Source organism: Macadamia integrifolia, chromosome 10 (genome assembly GCF_013358625.1).
Source record: "Macadamia integrifolia cultivar HAES 741 chromosome 10, SCU_Mint_v3, whole genome shotgun sequence".
In the NCBI taxonomy this organism is placed as follows: Eukaryota; Viridiplantae; Streptophyta; class Magnoliopsida; order Proteales; family Proteaceae; genus Macadamia; species Macadamia integrifolia.
The window spans coordinates 12,224,675-12,246,698 of NC_056566.1; the positions used below are offsets into that span (position 1 = coordinate 12,224,675).

General features: G+C 37.8%; 1 protein-coding gene across 1 annotated transcript in view; it reads left to right on the forward strand.

The window, feature by feature from the left end:
• Positions 1-10,486: 10,486 nt before the first annotated feature.
• LOC122092038 (CLIP-associated protein-like) overlaps positions 10,487-22,024 on the forward strand; it is a 41,970-nt gene continuing 30,432 nt past the window's right edge. Inside the window, exons 1-7 of the mRNA XM_042662331.1 lie at positions 10,487-11,080; positions 11,740-11,895; positions 11,999-12,061; positions 18,820-18,888; positions 19,068-19,233; positions 20,075-20,233; positions 20,874-20,971. Coding sequence (XP_042518265.1) covers positions 10,748-11,080; positions 11,740-11,895; positions 11,999-12,061; positions 18,820-18,888; positions 19,068-19,233; positions 20,075-20,233; positions 20,874-20,971 — 1,044 coding nt within the window. The 5' untranslated portion in view covers positions 10,487-10,747. The remainder of the gene's footprint in view (positions 11,081-11,739; positions 11,896-11,998; positions 12,062-18,819; positions 18,889-19,067; positions 19,234-20,074; positions 20,234-20,873; positions 20,972-22,024) is intronic.

A 22,024-nucleotide genomic window follows, 5' to 3' on the forward strand; every position in this document is an offset into this window, starting at 1 on the left:
GAAAAAAAAAAAAAAAAAGGAACCGTGGACACAACATAAAAGATTCTGTTTTCTTGCTCTCGTAAAACAAAAAAACGTTAGAAACACTTTTTTAGACGACTACCAAATGCAGCCTAATACTTGATTGATTTTCATATTGGACTTTGACAATTAAAAAATCATAGGCCATCAACGCATTTATAACTATTGCATGCTTAATTAATTGTATAACTATAATAAAGCTATTACGCTCTCTCTTTCTCTTTCTTTATTTCTTGTACAGAAAAAAAAAAAGAGAGGAAATTACACTCCTCTCCCCTATATGTTTCAAGTATTACACTTAGACCCCCTCTGAAGTTTAAAATTACAACCGCACCCTATGTTGTTAACTCTGTTAGAAGTTCATGTTAAATGACCCCTTTATCCTCTTCCCCTTTCTTTAAAAAACACTCTCTTGAGAGCCAATCGAGGGTTTTGGAATTCTTGGAGCCATTGGAAGGAGAGAGTTGCCTTACTCCGATCTCCGAGAGAGGTGCCTGACTCCGACGCCAGTGTCCGATCACTTGAATCGATTGAAGTGCTCATATTGTGAAGGTAAGAACACCTCTTTTTCCCCTTTCTTCCCCCCCCCCCCTTTTTCACCCCTTTTGTTTAGAAATTTCTTGGCCTGCGCAACACGAAACAGAGTATTATGATTGTGAATATGAAAACCTTCTTAATCTAACCTTAGAAGCATCCAAAACCAAACTAAAGAAGCTTAGTTTTTGGACTGAACTATCATCCTACATCCATCTTTGGACCTATCCATGGTTTCCAACTGTGTGGCTGCTTCTTTAAATATCCAATTAGTTTGGTTTTTAGAGTATGGTTGCTAAAAGTTAATTGAAAGCAACCAAGTGAGAGTTTGAAGAGAAAAAGATCCTCTTAAAGAAGCTCTTGAAAATCAGTGACATAACCCTACCAGTCCATCAAAACACTGCACAACCCTGTTTTTCACAATAATCCATAACTATATTTCTGATCGAAAGCCATAATTTCAATTCACTGTTGATCAATTTCCAGGGCAGCAGCTCTGCTTTCTATGGTAAAAAACAATCACATGGGAAAGTGGTCAATGTAATGAGAGCAGGAAGTTGTAATTGTGATAATGGATGTGTAGCTATAATCAATTTTAGGGGTTGATTGGCTCCAGGTTATTTGGACATAGGGAAGCAATTAGAGGGTGAGGCACTTGAAAGCATAACTGCATCATATTCCTAAAGTAATTCTGAATAGTATCCACAGCCTATGTGGTTCCATGTCCTACCAGATTTAGGATGTAGCAATTGACTGACACAGAGTATCTGCTGGCCAAAGAGAAAAAGGGGGCAAGAGCAAACAATTCAGATTTAAAATGAGGAGCTTCCTAAGTTGTTGGAACTTCCATTCTTCATTGCTGAAATAGTACAGTTCTTCTCACATATGGGAGAATTTTAAGCTTGAAAACAATTCAGATGCTTGATATATTTATCGGTTTTATATAATTTGATTCTATTGGTTTTATGATGTGATTATCAAAAAATGCCATGAAAATTTTGGTTTCTTCATTAATTCAAGGCAATGGTCATGATATGATTGTTCTATAAACCAAGTTAATTCCATAACATACATGTTAGTTTATCATCCAAGGTGCAAACTTTCTATTATTTTGGTGTTTGTGTGCCTAGAGGACTTATTTGCTTCCAAAGCTGAAGTAGACAAGATCAGTAATGACTTTCATTGTCTTCTAAAGTTTGTTTTTTTAGGATTGTCAAAATTGAATGGGATTAATTCCTGCTACAACAAGGGGGCTCCCTCTTACTCAAACTAAATGTCTACCTCAAGTAATTGCAGCTCACCAGGAAGACAGATCCATAAAATGTTGATGTCATCGGAAAGCTGTGATCAGGATATCAGAGACTGCTGACAATCCAAACAGACTTTTTTATAGTTGTCCATATTACAATGGATGCAAAAAGTTCGCATGGTGTGAACTTATGAATATTACAACTACCAATCTGTTATCCAATTCCACCATTAATATGCAAGAGTTGGAAGAGGATGTGAGGCAGTTGTGAGAGGAGATGTGTATGCTCAGAGATGTGTTACATGAGTTGCAGCAAGAGATGCAGAGTGTGAAGATAAAGATGGATGACACAGTGGACTTTGCTGGATCAATGAAAATGTTTTGTAATTTTGTGTTTATTTTTTTCCTAGGTGTTTTGTAGCCGTAGTTATCGGCCAAAAAATGTAAAAGTTCGATATTATTAAGGAATGAACTATGATTTATACTGAATTAGGTTGTGTAATGAAAATTTTGACAGCATTTTGGCATGATTTTGGCAAAATTTTGACAGAATTTTGGCATGATTTTCATCACTTAACCTGTATAATCCATAAATATAACTTGTAAATATCACCCCACACATCCATAAATATTCCAAACATCCACAAATGTTCCACACATCCATAAACATTCCACAAAAAAATTAAACACAGTTCATATACTCCATAATAACATTAAACCCCAAAAGAGTAGTCCAAGTACTGTCTTAAATATTAATTGTACAAACATGAAAATCGGATCATCTAATCCAATTAAAGTTTTCATTGCACTTTATCTCTCTATTGCATTCAACTCCCACTAGCAGTTGCCTTCTTCCTCTGTTCCCTTGCTTTCATTTTGGTTTCTTAGCTTGCAATTGTGCATTAACCTTGGCTTGCATGCTCAACTCAATGGTCATTGTAGAAGCTTGTGATCTAGTCGTTCTTTGAGAATTGCTTGTATCAGGTTGACTTCCTGCCTGCTCAGTTTTTTACATAAACATGAGTAACTATTAGTCAACTGCAACAAATCGATAAGATCACTAAAATTTCAGAATATTTAAAACTTAAAAATTGAAATCCTGAGATGATTTTGCTTTCTGTTTCACTGAAGATCATGTACATCTTCTCTTGTTGTGACCTTCCTGGTTGCATATGCTATACTTGGCAACTCTTTATCTTTTTTTCCATTGGCTAGGTGGGACTTCATCAGTATCCTTCTTCCTAAGAGTATGTGGTCTTCCTGTAAGTCTTTTGATTGATGGAGGTTGTACAATACCAATTCTATATTCTTCACTTATCTCTTGAAGTCTAAGTAATGGATGAATAATACCCTCATAAGCTGCCAAATATGTTTTATGCTATAGTACTCATGGTAGTAATTCTTCAAGCTTTCTCTTTTACTGACAATGCATGCTGCTGCACGCTTACAAGGTAATCCATAACTTTCCCATTCTCTACAACAATAGGTTTGTTTTTTCAAATCAACCACATGCCTTCCTTCAGTATCTGTGACCTCAAACTCATATACCCCAGCAGCTTGGACTATACATCCTTTGGATTGTGTTTGGATCAAATCTAGCAATTTCTTTATTTTTGGTGTGACATCCCATTGTATGTGCAACCCTCCTGATATCTCTTATGCATTATCTTCATCAACAACTTCCGTATCTCATCAACTACAAGTAGGGCAGGCTTGCTCCTAATAGGTGCAATCTACTTCATTGAAGGTAGTTGCATGCTTCTTGGCCTTGTACAATATCATATAAGGGATCTCAACTTATAATTTTTCCTTGAAATATAAACGGATTGCATCTTGATCCATATCTAGGTTTGCCTTTGATCCTGAAGTAAGGTGTCGAAAAATCCTAGTAGAAGTAATATCTTTGTTTTGTTTTCATCTCGCAAAAGAATGTTCATTGCATATAGACTTGATCTGGTATGTTACTCCTTCATCTGCTGCAGGTGAAGCGTGGATCCTCCATGTACACCCTTGTGCTGCACACAAAGCAGGCACTCTTGACTTGTCATTCTTGGTTCTCAGTAGTTCAAAACCTTCTTGAATAGTATAGTCTTTGAGAACAGCCTTGAAATGAGTCACATCAACAAACAACATCCCTTTCTCTAGTCTTATCACATGCCCATGTGAAGCATTCACATTCTTAAAGAATGGTGTAGAATAATCACCATCACAGTAGTCAGATAATGCTTCATTATTATCTTGGTATGGAACCCTTATACCATCCATTCCATCATCATGACCATCAATTTGATCTTCAGCCCCATCATTGTATTCTTCTTCATCATTCATATCACTCTCATCTTCGGACAGAGAATTCCAATCAACATCACTTGAACTTAAAATATCGAATAAGACTTCATTGATACTCTTACTGACTGTCTTACTACCATCATTCACAACATCCACTACCATCATTCACAACATCCACAGCATCAAGTTCAGCAACAATACTATGTATGACTTTGCCAGCACTCTTACCAACTGCCTTATTACCATCATTCACATCATTCACATCAACAATACTATTAGTTGCATCAATACTAACTGAATCAGTCATGTTACTCCTACTGTGATGTCCACCACTGGTTGAAACCCTATAGGTACCACCACCCCTTCTTATTTGGTGCTTTATCCTATGCCCACCAGATGTCTAAACTTGCTGCACAATACCTCCAAAACCATCTTGACTTTGTAGTACATCACTTCCATTGCCATACTGATCCTGCATCACATCATCACCAAAGCCACATTGACTTTGATGGCCACACCTACTAACAGTCTCCCGTTTGACTAGTCCACTAGTGAAACCATTTACTGTGTATAGGTTGCTTGGATTGGAATCCAAGTGAAGATTGTATAGATACAAATTTATGCATTCAACATCTTGATGCAACCCAAACATGTCCAGTACACTTTCATTCACTTCCATCTGCTGGTTGGAAGGAAGTACGCACTTCACTTTAAATGTGATGGTATGTCCTATAGGTATATGTCCGATAACTGTGTTATAAATATTGATCATCATGTCCCGATAACAGTACTCATCCAGATCAACAAGGGTAGGTGCAGACGTATTCAAGTCGTAATGATAATATATGATAACTCTAATTTCCATTGAATGATGAATGATTTTCTGATGAAAAAAAAAAAAAAAAACGAGATGTTACATAAACACAACTACATCAAGGATTTGAATGGAAATTAGTCCATACAACCATTCCAAGATTTAAAACAAGAAACAAAGTACATACAACCATTCCAAAGCATTAAGAAAACAATTGCATTCATACCAAAACAAAGAAGAAAACAATTGCATTGAAAATTTCTGCCATACCAAGTCCCTACAACCATTACAAGAATTTGAATTAAATACCAAGTCCCTACAACCATTTCAAGGATTTAATACTAAGTCCATACAACAATTTCAAGTAGCTTGTAAATCAAATGGAAGCTGGAAATGGTCAGAGATGCAGAAAGAAAATGATTAATTTTCACCATCGATTTTCATATCAGTCATCAGCATTCACCATTGAAGAACAAAAAACATAGCATAATAAGAGAGAACATCCAATGCCCCTTATGAACAACCAACCGAGAGCTTTAATCTCTCCCAAATACCTAACTCTCTCAAAGCTATAAGAATTCAATTGTGTGATTAAATCTCCTAAAGCCCTAACTCTCCCAAATCTGCGATTTATACTAACCTTAAAACTTAGCTTGTAAATCAAATGAAAGCCAAAATTGGTAACAAAGTAAGAAAGAAAATGACTAATTTTCACCATCGATTTTCATATCAATCATCACCATTCACCATTGAAGAATAAAAAACAAAGCATAATAGAGAATAACAAGAGAGAGCATACAGGCACTCACTGCATCCAATCGATCTTAGATTTATGATAAATCGCCACAACCCTAATTCTTCAATGTCTCTTCTGAAAAAAACCAACTGAGAGCTTTAATCTCTCCCAAATACCTAACTCTCTCAAAGCCCTGAGAATTGATTGTGTTTGATTAAATCTCCTGAAACCCTAACTTTCCCAAATCTGCAATTTATATTAACTTATACTTCGATCTTCATCGATTAACAACTCCGATCTTCAACGAGATGTAATGTCTTCGATCGCAAACGATATGAACCACCATCGATCGCTAAAACTTTGGAGATGTTCATCTTCGATTTCAATTTCAGAAGTTTAGGATGTATGGAGGAATGAAGAAACCATCATTCTTCTCAAGAAAGAAGACGGTAATTAGTTGGGGGTATTTTAGGGTTTTTGAAAAAATTGTACTACACTTAACGTTTCCTCACTCACGGCCAAGGTACAGTTGATAGAATCTAGAACTTACAGGGGGGGAGTGTAATATCAAACTTCGTAGGGGAGGGTTCTGCAATACTTGAAACGTACAGGGGAGGGGAGTGTAATTTCCTTAAAAAAATGTCTCTTTCTCATACTTATTGCATGTTCTTGTGATCCCTATATGTATAATATAAAGGAAGTAGGTTTCCCATACAATCAATTTGGGAATTTGCACTCTATACGAATACTTATTTTGAAAAAATATCATTCATATGGGAGTCACTATTAAAGACCAAGAAAGAAAAAATAATAATAAAATTATTATTATTATTATTTTGGAAAAATTACACCCCCTCCCTTGTAGTTTATCGAAATTACATGTGGATCCAAGGGTTTGAACGAATTACGTCTCCCTCCCTTAGCTTTTGTAAGATGCTTAAATCCTATCTTTAACCATTGAAATTGGGACTGTTAATTGGTGATGTCACCTAATATTATATCATTTAATATAAAAAATGCTATGAATTTCCTTATTTGCCATCCCATTAAAACAAAACAAAAAAGGGAAGGCTCCCCTCGGCAACTTACCACGTCCACCCCGTCAGAGAAGATGGCGGAATCAGATTCTGAATGAGGGCCAGAAGCTTCATGCTGCTCTCCTCAAGAATGGCCTCGCCGACCCTCCCGACTCCTTCATCCACAATGCCCTCCTCCACATGTATGCTGCGTGCAGCTGGACCTCTTCTGCTACCTGATTGTTCGATCAGATTCCCTGCGCACACCACAGAAACTGAGCGAAACCCTAAGATTTTCATCCCTGTAGTTAATTGAAGAGCTTAGAATTCGATTTGAAACTTGGGATATGAATCGTTGGATTACTAGAAAAGCTACCCAAGTAGGAAAACCTAGAAGAAGACGAAGAAGCAATCTTCTTCATTATATTCGTTATTTCTTATGGATCCCTTTTTTCAGTCTGTAATATATCAATTTTCAGCCATTAGAAACGAAAATATCAGTAGGATAGAAATCCAGAGCGGAGGAGAAGAAGAAGAAAATCAAGAGAAAAAGAGCCATCTGTTTCGTGTTCTCTGTTTGGCATTCTAATTGAAACCATTATCCTATCTGAAATGGCCAAATTCAATTGTTTTTCTGGTTTAATGGGGAGGAATAAGAAATCCAAGGTGAGAAATAGTTGTTTTCTAAATTTATGGGTTCTCTGTTTTTTACTTTTACTGCTTGAGTTTTGTATCTTGTGTGATCTTCTGTTAGAAATCCAAGGTGAGAAATCCATTTGTTTTTTTCTTTTACTGCTTGAGAAACAATTCTTTTCTGAATTTATGAGTTCTGTTCGCCGGACAGTTGCATTGATGTTTACGCCGGAGATTGATAAGATTTTCAACCCAAGTCAAAGGTTAAATTTAGGGTTTTGGGGTATTTGGATAGAAGATGAACAAGGTAAAATGATCTTTCATCATCTTTTCGTCAAAGGGTAAAATGATATTTTGAGTTTCAAAATTAATAGCAAATTAACAACGTCAGTATAGAGGAGGGGCGGTAATTCGTTTAAACCTTTAGATCCACGTGTAATTTCGACAAACTACAGGGGAGGAACATAATTTTTTCCTTTTTTGATAAAGAATTCTTAGATCTACTTGATGAAAAAAAAAATTACAAATAAGGGAGTTTAAAACAAAATAAATATACAATAATTTCTAATGTTTTCGGTAAAAAACATGGCCACTCATATTGAAAACAAAAAATCTAATTTTTTTTGGTAATAAATTTCACTACTTATTCTTAACCTTGTCGAGTACGACACACCTTGTCGGATACAACACATAAGCGAGACATCATGAAAACTTATTGTGAGTCTACGAACCTAAGGCCTGTTTGTTTAGAGGGATTTTGATGGGGTAGAACAATTGTACAAAATCTTCCAAAAAAAAGAATTTTATATTGTTTGGTTGTACGGAGTGGGAATTAGAGTTGACAACTAAACAATTATCAAAGTTTACTAATGGCTTATGTAGTCGACGGATTCTTCCCACCCCACCTTTTCACAAAGTTCCACCAAATAGATAAAACATTGCAGAATTTCCTGGGAAAGCGCTACAAAGGAGCGATGCACAGATGGTCTGAGGAGGTCGCAGTGGTTAGGCAGAGCTTGATTCGATTCTCTCTCCTCCTCTCTACAAATTCAAGCACCTCATTTTTTCTCCCCCCCCTATGCAAATTTGAGCGCCCCCTTTTCTCTCCTACTCTCTATAGATATGAGCCCAAAAAAAGAGGGATTACTTATTCTTATCTCTCCACCCATTCTCCTCCTCTTTGCAAATCCAAGCCCAAAAACGGAGGGAAAGCTTATCTTTAGGTGCCGTTTGATAACACTCTGGGAGAATGTTTCTGGTGTTCTTCTATTCTGCGGGAATGCAAATAGAACAGAAATATGTTTGGCCGTCCGGTTCATTTTTGTATTCCCCGGATGCCATGAAAAAGAATGAGTAAAGAATACATTGCATGGTCTTGGTTAGATTGAATCGGTTTTGATTTGAGGTTGAATAAGGCCAAAATCTAATTGTTAAGGAACTTTGGTTTCGATCTTGGTTTATTTCGATTTTCAGTATTAAGTTAATATCGATTTAGAATGATTTGTTTTTCGGGGTTAAACCATAATGAAATTTATATTCAAAACCTAAAGTGAGGAAAGATTTAGTAAAAAACACTTAAAAAATCATCTTACCTAAGTCAAACAAATAAACAACCCGTAATAGAGAATTTGATTTGATGTATTCCTTTTTTTTTTTAATAGAAATATGACTATTTATTGATATGCGTGGAACATGAAGAACAAGGATTAAAAAGGCTCCTTCAACCGCAGTTTTGAATAGGGTCTTCCTGGCTAAGGAATTGGGAAAAGAGTTCGATCACCTAGGATTAAAAGAAAACTTACAACTAAAAAATTGGAAAACAATGTAAATGATGTCATTTATAATGCCCTGGATTGCAAGAGGTACCACTTTGGATTGGTAAGATAGATAAATGGAATTGATGTGTTTGTATTATAATCATGACAAGAATAAAAAGTGTAAGAGAAATATAACTAATATTGAAATCAATGGATAAACAGAGGTTATAGCAAAATCATCGTTTGTCATTGTAAAGGAAAGATAAACCAAATTTGAAATCAATGGATAGATAATCAATGAGAAAACAAACATGATTGAAATCACAAAATGAACCTTATTATCAAATCATTTATTTAATTGTTCAATTAATTTTGTATAGTGAACAAGGAGATCAATAGAAACATTGTTACAAATCAATTTCTTTATTTATAACCTCATACTCATTGATTAATCACAATTCCTCTTACAACAAGAAATCTTCTCACTAAATTGAAATTAATGAATAATCAATTCACTTATTCATAATTATACTCAATATCTTTTTATCAGTATCATTTAATTTGAGCTGAATATCAGTTAGTGTGGTGCAGCATGGTTTTCAATTGGTCCTATCATACTCCATTATAATAAGAATCAATCCGATTTGATCCATATTTTTTCAATCAATTTTATCAATTTGAACTAGGTTTTGACACCCAACACCCACACAGAAAGAGTTGGTAGAATGCCATACTTTTTTTTTTTTTTTTTGATAAACTGAAATGCTAAACTAACATTCATTTTAACTTTACCCCAAACATTCCCACATCACGAAAACCCCACCAACATGTGGATCCCATTTACTCCACCATTTTCTCTAAACTAACAGGGTAGGTTTTACCAACGCATGAGGCATAGCCTTTGCCTTTCAACCACCCAAAAAATATGAAAACATGACCTTTGCCTCTTTTTGAGTTTTGAGCTACCATTTGGCTGAAATCGGACCAGACCGGTCAAGATCGCATGGATTGGATAAATATTAGCCGAAACTAATACCTAATACTAAACTGATCCATGCCAATTCATGGTAAGTTTTAAGAATAAAATGGTCTAAATTTTTTTCTTAAACAAGGTAATTCTCAACGAATATTGATCCGACCTGTATCAATATCGGTTGTGATCGATCCAAATTTTAAACCCCGGTCGATGGCGTTCTCCCAACTAGATATTTTTTTTTTCTAAATAATTAAAAATGAGCTACTGACTTTTCATATACGTTAATCCAACGGTTAATATTCCGGTTCCACCTGTGGTGACGTGTGCCGTATCAATTACCGCGAGTTTTTAAAAAAGACAGTGGCATTATCTCGTAAATTACTCACAAATGACTGGTAATCTCATGACTACCGGTACCAGACAGATAAATCGTCGCCTCCGTCGATCCAGCAACGTTTCGACCAAATTTTTACTTACCCGTCTCTCTCACTCCTCTCTCTTACTGACATACCCACTCTCTCTCTCTCTTCAGCCTCGCGTTTCTCTCCCTCCTCGCTTTGCTCTCTCCCTCTCTCTCTCTACAGAGCTTACGCTACAAAATTTAACCCTCTTTCTCCAAACTTAGCGACGGGAATCCGTTAAATCTAGAGCAGATCTGCAGTTCGTTCACAAGATCGGAAAACCCTAGTTGAATCGCCGAGGTTCTCTGTTCCTCCTCAGCAATGGAGGAGGCTTTGGAGATTGCTCGTTCTAAGGACACTAAGGAGAGAATGGCGGGTGTGGAACGGTTGTACCAGCTTCTTGAAGCTTCAAGAAAGAGTTTGTCGCCGGCAGAGGTCTCTTCGCTTGTTGATTGTTGCTTGGATCTCTTTAAAGATAACAACTTCAGAGTTTCTCAGGGGGCTTTGCAAGCCATAGCATCTGCTGCTGTGCTTTCTGGTGAGCATTTGAAGTTGCATTTCAATGCTCTTGTGCCCGCTGTCGTTGAGAGGTTGGGAGATGGGAAGCAGCCTGTTCGAGATGCTGCGAGAAGGTTGCTACTTACTCTCATGGAGGTAAAGCTTTTGTCAAGGGATTCTGATTATCACTCCAATTTTAAGTGGATTCCTTGTGTGGCGGAATCAAATTTGGGTTCATTGTGTTGAATTTGATCCATATGGTCGCTTTGTCAATTTTAATCCAGTTTATTAAATATTCTTTTTCGTTTGAGATGATTATACTGAGGCTTCGGTATCGAGATGAGTGTAAGGGGTGGTGGAATTGGAAGACACAGATGACTACTGGATTCAAAGAAGTGGATTCATTTTTTTTTTCTTTTAATTGCAACTGTGCTGATTTCATTTTTTTTTTTTTTTTTTGAGGGGAGACTACGTGATAGGATAAGGCCCCAGTCGCAGTGTATCCCTGTTAATCCCACGGTCCCACCCCTAGCAAGCTCATCAGCACGAGAGTTTGCTGATCGATCGAAGCCTCCAAAATAGAGAGAAATTCACTCGCATTAATAATGACATTGCTTTCCTAATTTGGTTGATGTACCTCTAAGACTGTTGAATTTTTGTTCCGTTGCTTATCATCCGAGTATTTGGAGCTTCCTATTTTAAAATCCAGCATATATTCATATTTTATTTGATATTACTTTTAACCATAAACAATGGCTGTATTGTTATTACCCATTGAACTGATGAGTAATGATGGCTGATTATATATAATGTAGGTTTCTTCCCCAACCATCATTGTTGAAAGAGCTGGGTCGTATGCCTGGATGCACAAGAGCTGGAGAGTCAGGGAAGAGTTTGCACGGACTGTCACGTCGGCTATTGGTCTTTTTGCCTCGACTGAGCTACCCCTTCAGCGGGCTATACTTCCTCCGGTATGGCCTCTACAACTTGTTTCCATAACTGATTGCCTTTCACGTCATTTTACTCCTGCTAGCTTTTTTTGTCTCTGGTGAATCTTAGCCTTTGTGCTATCAGATTTTGCAGATGTTGACTGATTCAAATCCTGGTGTTAGGGAAGCAGCTATTTTGTGTATTGAGGTCAGTAGAACTTGTTTGTTTGTTGGCTCTTTCTGAACTGCATTATTTCAGTATTAATTTCTGGGAAATTTTGTGGTTGATACATAATGATTCATTACATGGTATTTTTTAGTTCTTAGGTGTATTTTCTTGAAGTTAAAGTTAAGGTGTACAATAATTCTAAGTGATCTTCCCCAGGTTTGCAAATGATGGAACTTGACGCAATACAAAACTAAGAGGAGGATTTATGAAATTTATGAGAATTTTACACCAGAATGAAAGTACACCCTGTCTGTAGTTAATTGAGTTTTTTTAGCACTTTGTGCCATTCAACAAATTCTGTGATGTCATGGACTTAAATTGATTGGTATGATCTAGTTTAGAATCTAAGAATTTGAATCACCATATTCCATGCTGTGGGTCACAAGGTCCAAGCAGGTTTTGTTGCTTGAAACCCATTTCACCTTTACCACTTGATACATGGTGGAAAGCACTACATTGTTGATGATTTTAGTGGTTGTGAAATCTCTTACCTTTCCTGTATCACATTATGTGATTCAATTGAGGGGATGTTGGGCACGTGATTAAAGTGGGTTGGATGAAATGGCGAGGTGCATCGGGAGTGTTATATGACAAAAGAATGCGTAATAAACTCTAGGAAAATTTTTACAGGACAGTTATACGACCAGCTATGATGTATGGAGCGGAGTGTTGGGCGGTCAAGAAGAGTATTTGGAATAAACTGAGTGTAGCGGAGACGAGAATGTTGAGAGGGCTGTGCGGCAAGACCAGGAGAGATAGGGTAAGGAATGATTGTGTTAGAAACAATTTGGGGGTTGCACCATTTCAGGACAAGCTCCGTGAGAGCCTATTGAGGTGGTATGGGCATGTTCAACGGAGACCTATGGATGCCCCAAGTAAGGAAGAGTGACTAGATTCATTTGGAGGGAGCCAGAAGAGGTAGGGGCAGGCGTAAAATGACTATTGATGAAGTGGTACGTAAAGATATGCATATGGTAGGGCTAGATTCTAGTATGACTTCGGATAGAGTTTTGTGAAGGACAAGGACCTGTGTTGCGGACCCCTTATAGGGGATGTTTTCATGATGCGTCTTTTTCTACTGCTTTTCGTTTTTTCTCTTATCTCCATTTTTCTTCATTTTTAGCCTCTATTTTGTTCTTCTTTATTTCCCTATCGGATCCATGTAGCTGACCCCATTTAGTTGGGATATGGTTATGGTTGTTCCAGTTGACAGCCATCATGTTAGATTCTGAGCTTGTTTGAATTTTTGTTATATCATCCAGTAGTTTCAGTTTAGGAAACCCTAAGTGGTTGGGATTGACAAAAGAGATATCTGTTTGAGGATTGCAGTAGGTAACTTGGCTATTAGGCAACAAGATTTCTGACAGTGTACCTACCTTGGTGCTTCTTCAGGCATTAGTGTATGGTCCGAGGGAATAATAGATTAGATTGTTTGGGGCCTTTAGAAGCTTATAGTAAGAGTGAAAATAAATCCTGTCGGGGGGGATTTTTACTGTTACAAACTTAGTGTAGCTAGTCTATTTATTTTATTCTGGCTTTGGAAAATATTCAGAGGAACAACCTATGGAGTAAGTGAAGGAAAAGTGTTCCTCAATTGGATTTAGGGTTGTCATTGTTGGCAACTATGTGGCGACGCTTGAAGGTGTTCCGGTAATGTTTGGGTGATGCATAGGTGTTTTGGGAGCTCTGGAGAAGCCAGACAGCATGTTGGAAGTGCAGACAGTGTTTGGAGATGTTATAGAGGCATCTGGATGACATTTGGAAGCCTACTGAAGGCCCCATATAGTAAAAGTTGTGAAATCATATGTTCATGCAGAGGCAGCAAGTTTGGAGCTATTTTCGGAAGGTCTAGTGGCAGATATGGGCGGAGCAATATACATGTGAAACGTAGTTCGTTGAGCCTTCCTTACAATGCAACTGGAATCACATTGTTTCGATACCAGACAAGCAAATTACAGCGGTTTTCGTAACATCATGCCGAAAAGAAGCTAATTCGGAGAATTAAGCAAGCTATTCTTTTCCAGTTTTATCCTGTATAGGAGTTTTTCGTGACACCATTCCTTCATGCGCATGGTGGTGATGATGGAATTGAAAATTCGCAAAAATGAGAAAGATATAGCTTAATACCCTTTTGGGCTCTCTTGGGCTATGTTTGGTAGCCAAGAGAAGAAAAGAAAAGAAAAAAGAATCTAGAAAAGAAAGGAAAAGAAAAGAAAAGAAAAGAAAAGAAAAGAAAAGAAAAGAAATGAAATAGTGAGAAAATAAAAAAAGTATGTATGTTTGGTTACTATTAGAAGAGAAGAAAAGAAAAGAAATGTTTTGTATTTTCTCATGTTTTCTTGTGTTTTTGGCAAGATTTTTTTTGGGAGCAAAAGAAAACTTCACAATTCCCAAGGGGAATTTTGAAATTCAAAAACTGAATCTTCTCTTGGATCGGGACATGCCAAGCACAAAGAGAAATTCTTAAACCAAGAAAAAGTACAATTTTTGTACTTTTTTCTTTTCTTTTCTTGACTACCAAACACAGCCTTAGTGGTCAGGTGCATAGAGAATGGTGCACTGGCGTGCATAGATGGCTGGCTGAGATGCGGCCACGTTGGTAGATTCTAATCTAGTAGCTTAAATTCAAGAGTGGATAGGTGCCGCAGAAGCTGATGCTCAATATTCTGGCGATAACTTTATGATTGGGTAGGTGCACCAATATCCGTATGCTGCACAGCATTGGATCGAGTGCTTTATACATGTTTTGCACAAATAGTGAAGTTGAGTAGAACAATGCTGATCAAAGCTTGTGAATGCGCCACGTTTCACGATCTCAACCTAGCGGTAAAGAATTAACCCACATAATGGAGATTCTGATCAAATGGCTAATGCTTGAGCCACTGTTTTATGGTGATATTGTGTATGGCGGAGTATTGTCTGCCATGCCGAAGATTCCGTTTTAGAGGCACTTGTGGCTCAAATCCGAGACGGAATGCGCCATATCTTGCGATATATATGCAATCTGCACTTTATATGCAAGATCAAACAGCTAAGAAGCGAGCCACCTGGGTTTGTGATGCTGCGAAAAGTCGCACAGCTGCCTTGTTACATTTGGAATGTTACGATTTTTTAAAATGACTGAATGCCCCCAAATCGTTTGTACAACTTGTAGAGGCCATAATTTGCTCGTTTCATGTCTGAATTGGTCGCAGTTTTTTCCAAAATGCTCAGGAAAATGAGTGTCCTGAAACATTCAGATGAGCAAAAAATCCCCCTTCTGGATAAAGAAGATGATGTACTGATCGTTAGAGTTCCTGCTTTGATGTTTTGTGCTCATTCAAGCTTCTATTTTCGCATTAGAGAGGCTATACATTGTGGGATTGCACAGGGACAGGCAAAAAAGAATTTGCAAAACCTCGTTTTTGGTGGAAAAGGGTTTGAGACGAGGCTGCATTGATATTGTAGCATACTTGAGTAGATTCCTACGCATTGGAGGAACCAGTCGTTAGCAGGATTACACACGTTGAGGTAATCTGCATTGCAAGTCCCTATTTTTTTTTGTTATAGGTTTTTCTTATTGTTGAAAGCCTAGGCCATGATTGTCATGGGGGGGGGTGATTTGATTTTATTGATTTAAAATTGTAAGCCTTGCAAGTTGGGGCTTGTCTGTGATTTGGGATTGTAGTCCTTGCCTTTGTGATCATCAAGGGTTGAAGTAGGAGAGGGTGCTCCTGAGTCATTTTTGTGGCTGAAATACACCCCTTGCACTTGCGTAGGCAAGTGTAAAAGTAGGATTAAGTGTTTTTAAGCTATTGTAGCAGTTAAAAATCACAAATGGATTGAGTATGTGAATGCCTGGTCAAGGCAGTACTTCTTGGATGTAGGTACACAGTCGAACTGCATCAAAACTAGTTGTCCTTTGTATTTGCATTTATTTGGATTTTTTGAAGTGCTTGGTGATGATAGGATGGGTGCGCACTATCTGGTAGACCTGGCGACTTTGTGGTAGAGAGGTAGAAATGCATATGATTGTGTGTTTGTGCCACAAGTGAGAGAGTGTTTGTGTGCAAGTTGTGAGGGTGCGTGTGACATTCGATGGGAGAAACTTGAGAGGGAATGTTAATGTACAGCTTTGACGGGCTTCTTCTTATACCTATGAATTCCATTGGACCCAGAAATGATACATTGGAAGAATCTTTTGGGTCTTCCAGGTAACGACTTTAATGCAGGAGTAGATTACAAGATACTAACCCCCACGAAATATACCCCAAACAATACAAAAGTGCACCTCACAGGGTAGAGATTTATGACCCACAGAACTTAACAACCCCATGGGTGGAATCCCAAAACTTAACAACCTCCATGGGTGGAATTACAATAAGAGATACTTAAGAAACAAAACCAGAAATAACCCCATAAGGATGAAAGCAACTCACGGAACAAGAGTTTAATAACCCACACAAGACCCAACAAAATAGAGCCCCAAAAGTTGCACCCAAAAAACAAACCCTATGGGAGAGAATAACCATGCGCAGGGGAGACGGGATAATACCTGCGGTTGGGGCTGTGAACCTCTGTTGAGGTTGAGACTTGGGCCGAATGTAGGCCTGTAGGGGAGGGACAAAACCTCCAAAGATGAAGGGATTCTGCCGGCTGGTGTAGGAGATCTGCAGATTCTTGATTTCAAGACTTAAGAGAGAGAAAAGGTCAAGAACTCCAAGAACTGATGCTATCTTGCTTTGGCAGGTCTGAGAGGAGGATCGAGGGATCCTTTAAGCACTAGGAACAGTCGCTGGAAAGGCCTGAGTGAACTGAGACCTGATGTGAACAGAGGGCTGTCGGCTGGGTTGTCAAGAGAGAGAAAAGCCAGCTGATCGATCCTTGTTTTTGAGAGTCATCTTGGGCTGTCGATTGAGGTGCTTGGCTGGACAGAACTAAGGGTTGAAGGGCAGATCTGGAACTCTTTATTAACAGCAAATAAAACAGAATTTAAAAGTGACAAAGGAAAGAGAACATGGGAGAGGGGGTAGCTATCTCAGACTGGGCTTCTCACCCACAGCTATCTCAGCTGCTCTAGGCATTTAGTTGCAAACTTTCTTTCATTCAAATCTGTCCAATAACCGTACATATGCCTCTCTATTTATAGAGTGGAAGTTTACAATCATAATATGACTATGAGCTAGTTTCCAAAGAGGACTAGACACTCTTACTGCAACTAAGAATTCAAAATAGGACTAGGACTTGACTTTATGACTCAACATGGAGTATGACTAACTAACTAATAGTCCATATAGGACTTTACAACCAATCAATGGCCTAATGGGCCTTTATTAAATTAAATAACAACTAATTAAACTAATGAATTAAATCCCGTTTTCCTACCTTCAACCCATATTTTAGGCCCATTAAAGTGGTCCATTTCAAAGAAAACCCATGGGATCAAAGGCCCAACACATACATAACACAACTTAAGGTTTATTTGCAATAAAATAAGCCCAAGTGACTTATCTACATCAGACCTTGGTCGAAACCGAAAGTTCCGAAACCGGGTATTTTTTTCTGGGCTATTTCTAGAAATTTGGGTCAAAATTTCTGAAATTGGTCACCTCGGGGTGGGTCAAAACCATTGAACTTGCAAAATTTCCGAGATTTAGAACTATGATTCTTGGCTACATGATAGGTAGGGAGCTAATTAACGCATACAAGTGCCAGGTGGGAGTTTTGGACTGTAAAATTAAAACTACTCATTTTGGAGTGAAATTACTTGGGTATATCTTCTTCGGTTTGAAGGTAATGCTATGAAAGAAAATTCACTACAATAGAGAAAGAAGGTTGTTTAACTTTTGTTAGTACCACTGAAGATATACAAATGCACTAGCTAGCTTGATTCATTTGAGCTCTTGCAACCTGGTTCAATTGCTTAGACACTTGAATGCTGAGATTGGTAAATAAAAAAATCTGATGATTTGGCTAAGCAGGAGGTGGTTAGAAGTTAGAACTGCAAATAAATTGTTTCTTGTCTGTTGGGGGGGGGGGTAGTTTAAGGATGGGATGATATTGTTACAATCCAATGGTGGCAGACAGTGCTGCTGATTCTTCTGTCAAAGTTTAGTCTTAGAGGTTTTTTTTTTGGGTGAATAATTTAATATAGGAGATTCTCTTCCCTCTGGGTATTGTTTCTCTTCCCTCTGGGTATTGTTTTCTGCTATAACATTATATGAACTTCTTCTAGTAAGTCACTAAATACCGTTTTTGCACTAGAAGATGGAGACTGCCTCACGGAGTTGATATCGTTGATATCTGGTCTATCCTAACAAAGGAAATGATAGAAAGGGAGTAAAGAAAGAAATTATAACATTTTTACTAGGGCCACTACAGCTTGTTTCCGTATTCTTGTGCATCCTTTAATTCTTTACATGGGTCCAACCCTAATGAGTTAGACTGATTTAGTGAATGCAGAGCTGAACGGTTACATCTAAATGCTGCTTTATGCCGGTCTATAATGTTTACTCTTTCGTTTGTGTAGAATCGGAGGTTGGTGGCAGTTTAAAGTCTTGTGCTTAGTTTTTTTAATTTTTAAAGTATTTAATAAACATTATTGGTTCAGTGTTTAAAGTATTTTTATAAACATTATTGGTTCAGATTTGTCTTCTTCAACTAATGCTTTGCAAGTACACAGAAGAAAAAATTGACTTAATTAATCAAGTGAGTTTGACTTGTCATTGGATTTATTTTGGTTGTTCGACTCCTTGCAGGAAATGTATACACATGTTGGTCTACCATTTCGGGATGAACTGCAACGCAATCATCTACCTACATCTATGGTGATCATCTAACTGTTGATTATCATCAACCCTTTCCCCCTTTCCAATATATGTACTAGGCCCTTGGGCTTTGTTAACTCCGCAGAGTATTCTATTCTATTATCCTTTTTAATAGAAAGAACTATGCAAATTTGTAAGCATTACTCAGGTTATGTTATTATTACATTAATGAACTGCAGATGAAAGACATTAATGCTAGATTGGAGAGAATTGAACCAAAGATTCGCTCTTCAGATGGCCTTGCAGGTCATTTTGCTGCTTCTGAAATGAAGCTTGCCAGTCTTAACCAGAAAAAGAGCAGTCCAAAGACAAAGAGTTCCTCACATGTGATGTCTCTTTCTGGAGGTTAGCTGTTTTGGATCCAAATGCTTTGGACTATATGATTTTTTGTTTTTAACTTCATGCAGCCAACTTCTTGTCACAGCTATTTTGTCGTGTGATGTTAAAGTGTTAACAGCCAAATTAGGGTAGAATGCTTGAGTGAATAATGAGATCACCCAAGCCTTTATTTATAATAAGCAAACAAGAAAATTACAAGTATGACTCCCCTTTTGGCTTACAGCATTAATTTTGGATTGAAAGATTTATTTTAGGCTCTGATGTTCGGCATGGCCCACCTAGGAATGTTGTCCTAGGTGCCACATGGCAGATCAGGTGGGGTCAAATTTGTGGGTGCACTCTGCTCATATGTCAAGTTTCGGCTCAATAGGAGTTGGCCACATGGCAATATAAGGATTTAAAATTCCCCTTGGAAATGAATCTTGTGAAAATGGTTGAGAATAAATGCACAACTTAAAACATAGGGGAAATGCCAATACATGGAAGACATATTTAGCTCTAAAATTTCAAATTTCAGGCAATCCTGTCCCTGCCTTATGGCCCTTATCTATCCAACTGTTAGAGTTGCCATATCACCCTTATACATGACACAATTAGGTGGACCACATAGGAGGGCCTTCTTATGCAGGTTGTGCAAAGAACTTGCTGTCATTTATTTTTGTGTTTTGCTGTGGACTTCATTTTCATCAAAACTTCTATTAGTAATCTTATTAAGATGATCCTTGGAGAAGATTATTTTGTAGGTGCGTTTCCTTATGCATTATTCCTTCTCTCTCTATATTAATGTCATTCTTGGGTGCATGTTGAATCTCACACTCTCCCCTTTCTTTTTTTGGTGGGTGTGTAGAAGGTGATCTATCAGAAAAACCTGTAGACCCTGTTAAAGTATACTCAGAAAAGGAGCTTATCCGGGAGATTGAGAAGATAGCATCAACTCTTGTACCAGAAAAAGATTGGTCTGTCCGCATAGCTGCCATGCAGAGACTTGAGGGCCTTGTCTTTGGAGGTTTGTGATGAATTTACTGTTCCTTCTTTCTCCACTTGAGTTGTTGAGTGCAATTGTTGAAGAAAGCGAACTATTTTACTCAGAAGGAGGGGAAAAAAAAAAAAAAGAGTCCTGCTCTATTGCTCATGGGCTGGGGTGAAGATCATTCCAAGCTGACCGCCCACCTTGATTGGATAGATCTGAACTTAGCCAGGTCTGCAATCTCAGCCCTGCCGTCTAGAGCCTCATCTTGGTTGGGGTTCACTAGCCTGGTCTGTGGAGCTTGCCCAGTTACAAATATAACTGCTGATGATAACTGCAAGTGATCTTAAGGAAAAACAGAATGTAAACTCAGGCCACCTTATGAATCAAACAAACATATTGCGAGGCTAAGTAGCTATCTGCTGATTTGGTGGTTGAACAAGGGATCCGGACAGAACAAAGATCTAGTCCAAAAATCTTGAATTCAGTGCTTCCTGCTAAAAAAATCTTTTATAACTCCATACACTTCTATTTTTCTGATAAGTCACTTTGCTTATACTTGTCCTGTTTTGAGCTTTTCATACTCTGTTGGTGGCAATGAAATTACTTTGATTAGAGTAAGTGAAGGTTTGGTGGTAGAGTGAGGACAGAAAATAATATGTTATCTATTTTTCATCAGGTGCCACTGATTATCCTAGTTTTCTCACGCTCTTGAAGCAACTTGTAGCACCTCTGTGCACTCAGTTATCTGACCGGCGATCTAGCATAGTAAAGCAGGTGTGCTGGCATTTTTACTTTTTTAAGAGTTATTCTTATTTTCTGTTCAATAGATATACCTGTTCTTAGTGAAAACAAATTATGCTGAGACATTTTTTTCAATCGGTAGTGATTCTTGTGTATTGTTCACTAGAAGTATAATTTGCATGCACTGGTTGAATTCTTCAAACTAATAGTATCATATTCATTTGCAATTCTTCTTGAAATGAATGACCATTGATATTTCACATGGTTAAAAATGTTGAATTATTCTCCGTGGTGACAAATTATGCTAAAAATGTCATTGTGAAGATCCATTTTATAGAAATTAGAAGCAGGTTTAACAATTTTTTTTATTTGACAAGTCTAAGACAATTGCATTAATGAACTTGAAATAAAGCACTAGAGTTAAAAGTGTCTTTGGTTAGAGATATGCGGCAACAAGAATGTCTAGCCAAAAAACATCCTCCAAGTCTTTCTTACACAAAATTTCCTTTTTAGATTGGCAATGAAAATTTGGGTTTGCCTGGAGATCGGTGACAGGAATTCTAATCAATTGAGCATGGTGGTTAAGGTGACTCAAGGATGTCGATGGGCCCTTTGGCTTTGAGGTGACAAAGCGCCCATCGAAGTGTTGCCTAGGCACCCTAGGTGTGATACGAGTGTTTGCTTGAACAGGGGATGGACAAGAGCTGCCATTCACACATTTCTAGATCAATGATTCCTTAAAAGATACATTTTAAGCAAGACATATGAATGAAAACACAGCACTACGACACATTTTAAGCAAGACATATGCATGAATATAGTGTTCCGTTGTAACTTGTAAGCGAATTCTCGCTAAGCAGAACATGAAATTAGGAACCAGAAATCAGTCAGAGGGCATTACGGCTTGCTTGTTAAGTGATGAACAAGGTCATAGACAGCCAATTTAGCTTGGGTAACGTAACAACTAAAAGCGACAACCCAGTGCACGAGGCTTCCGCCACTACAGGGTCTGGAAATACGTAGTCATCACCGGGAAATACATAGATGCACTATGTTAAGCTATGTCTACCACGATCGGGGGAGTGT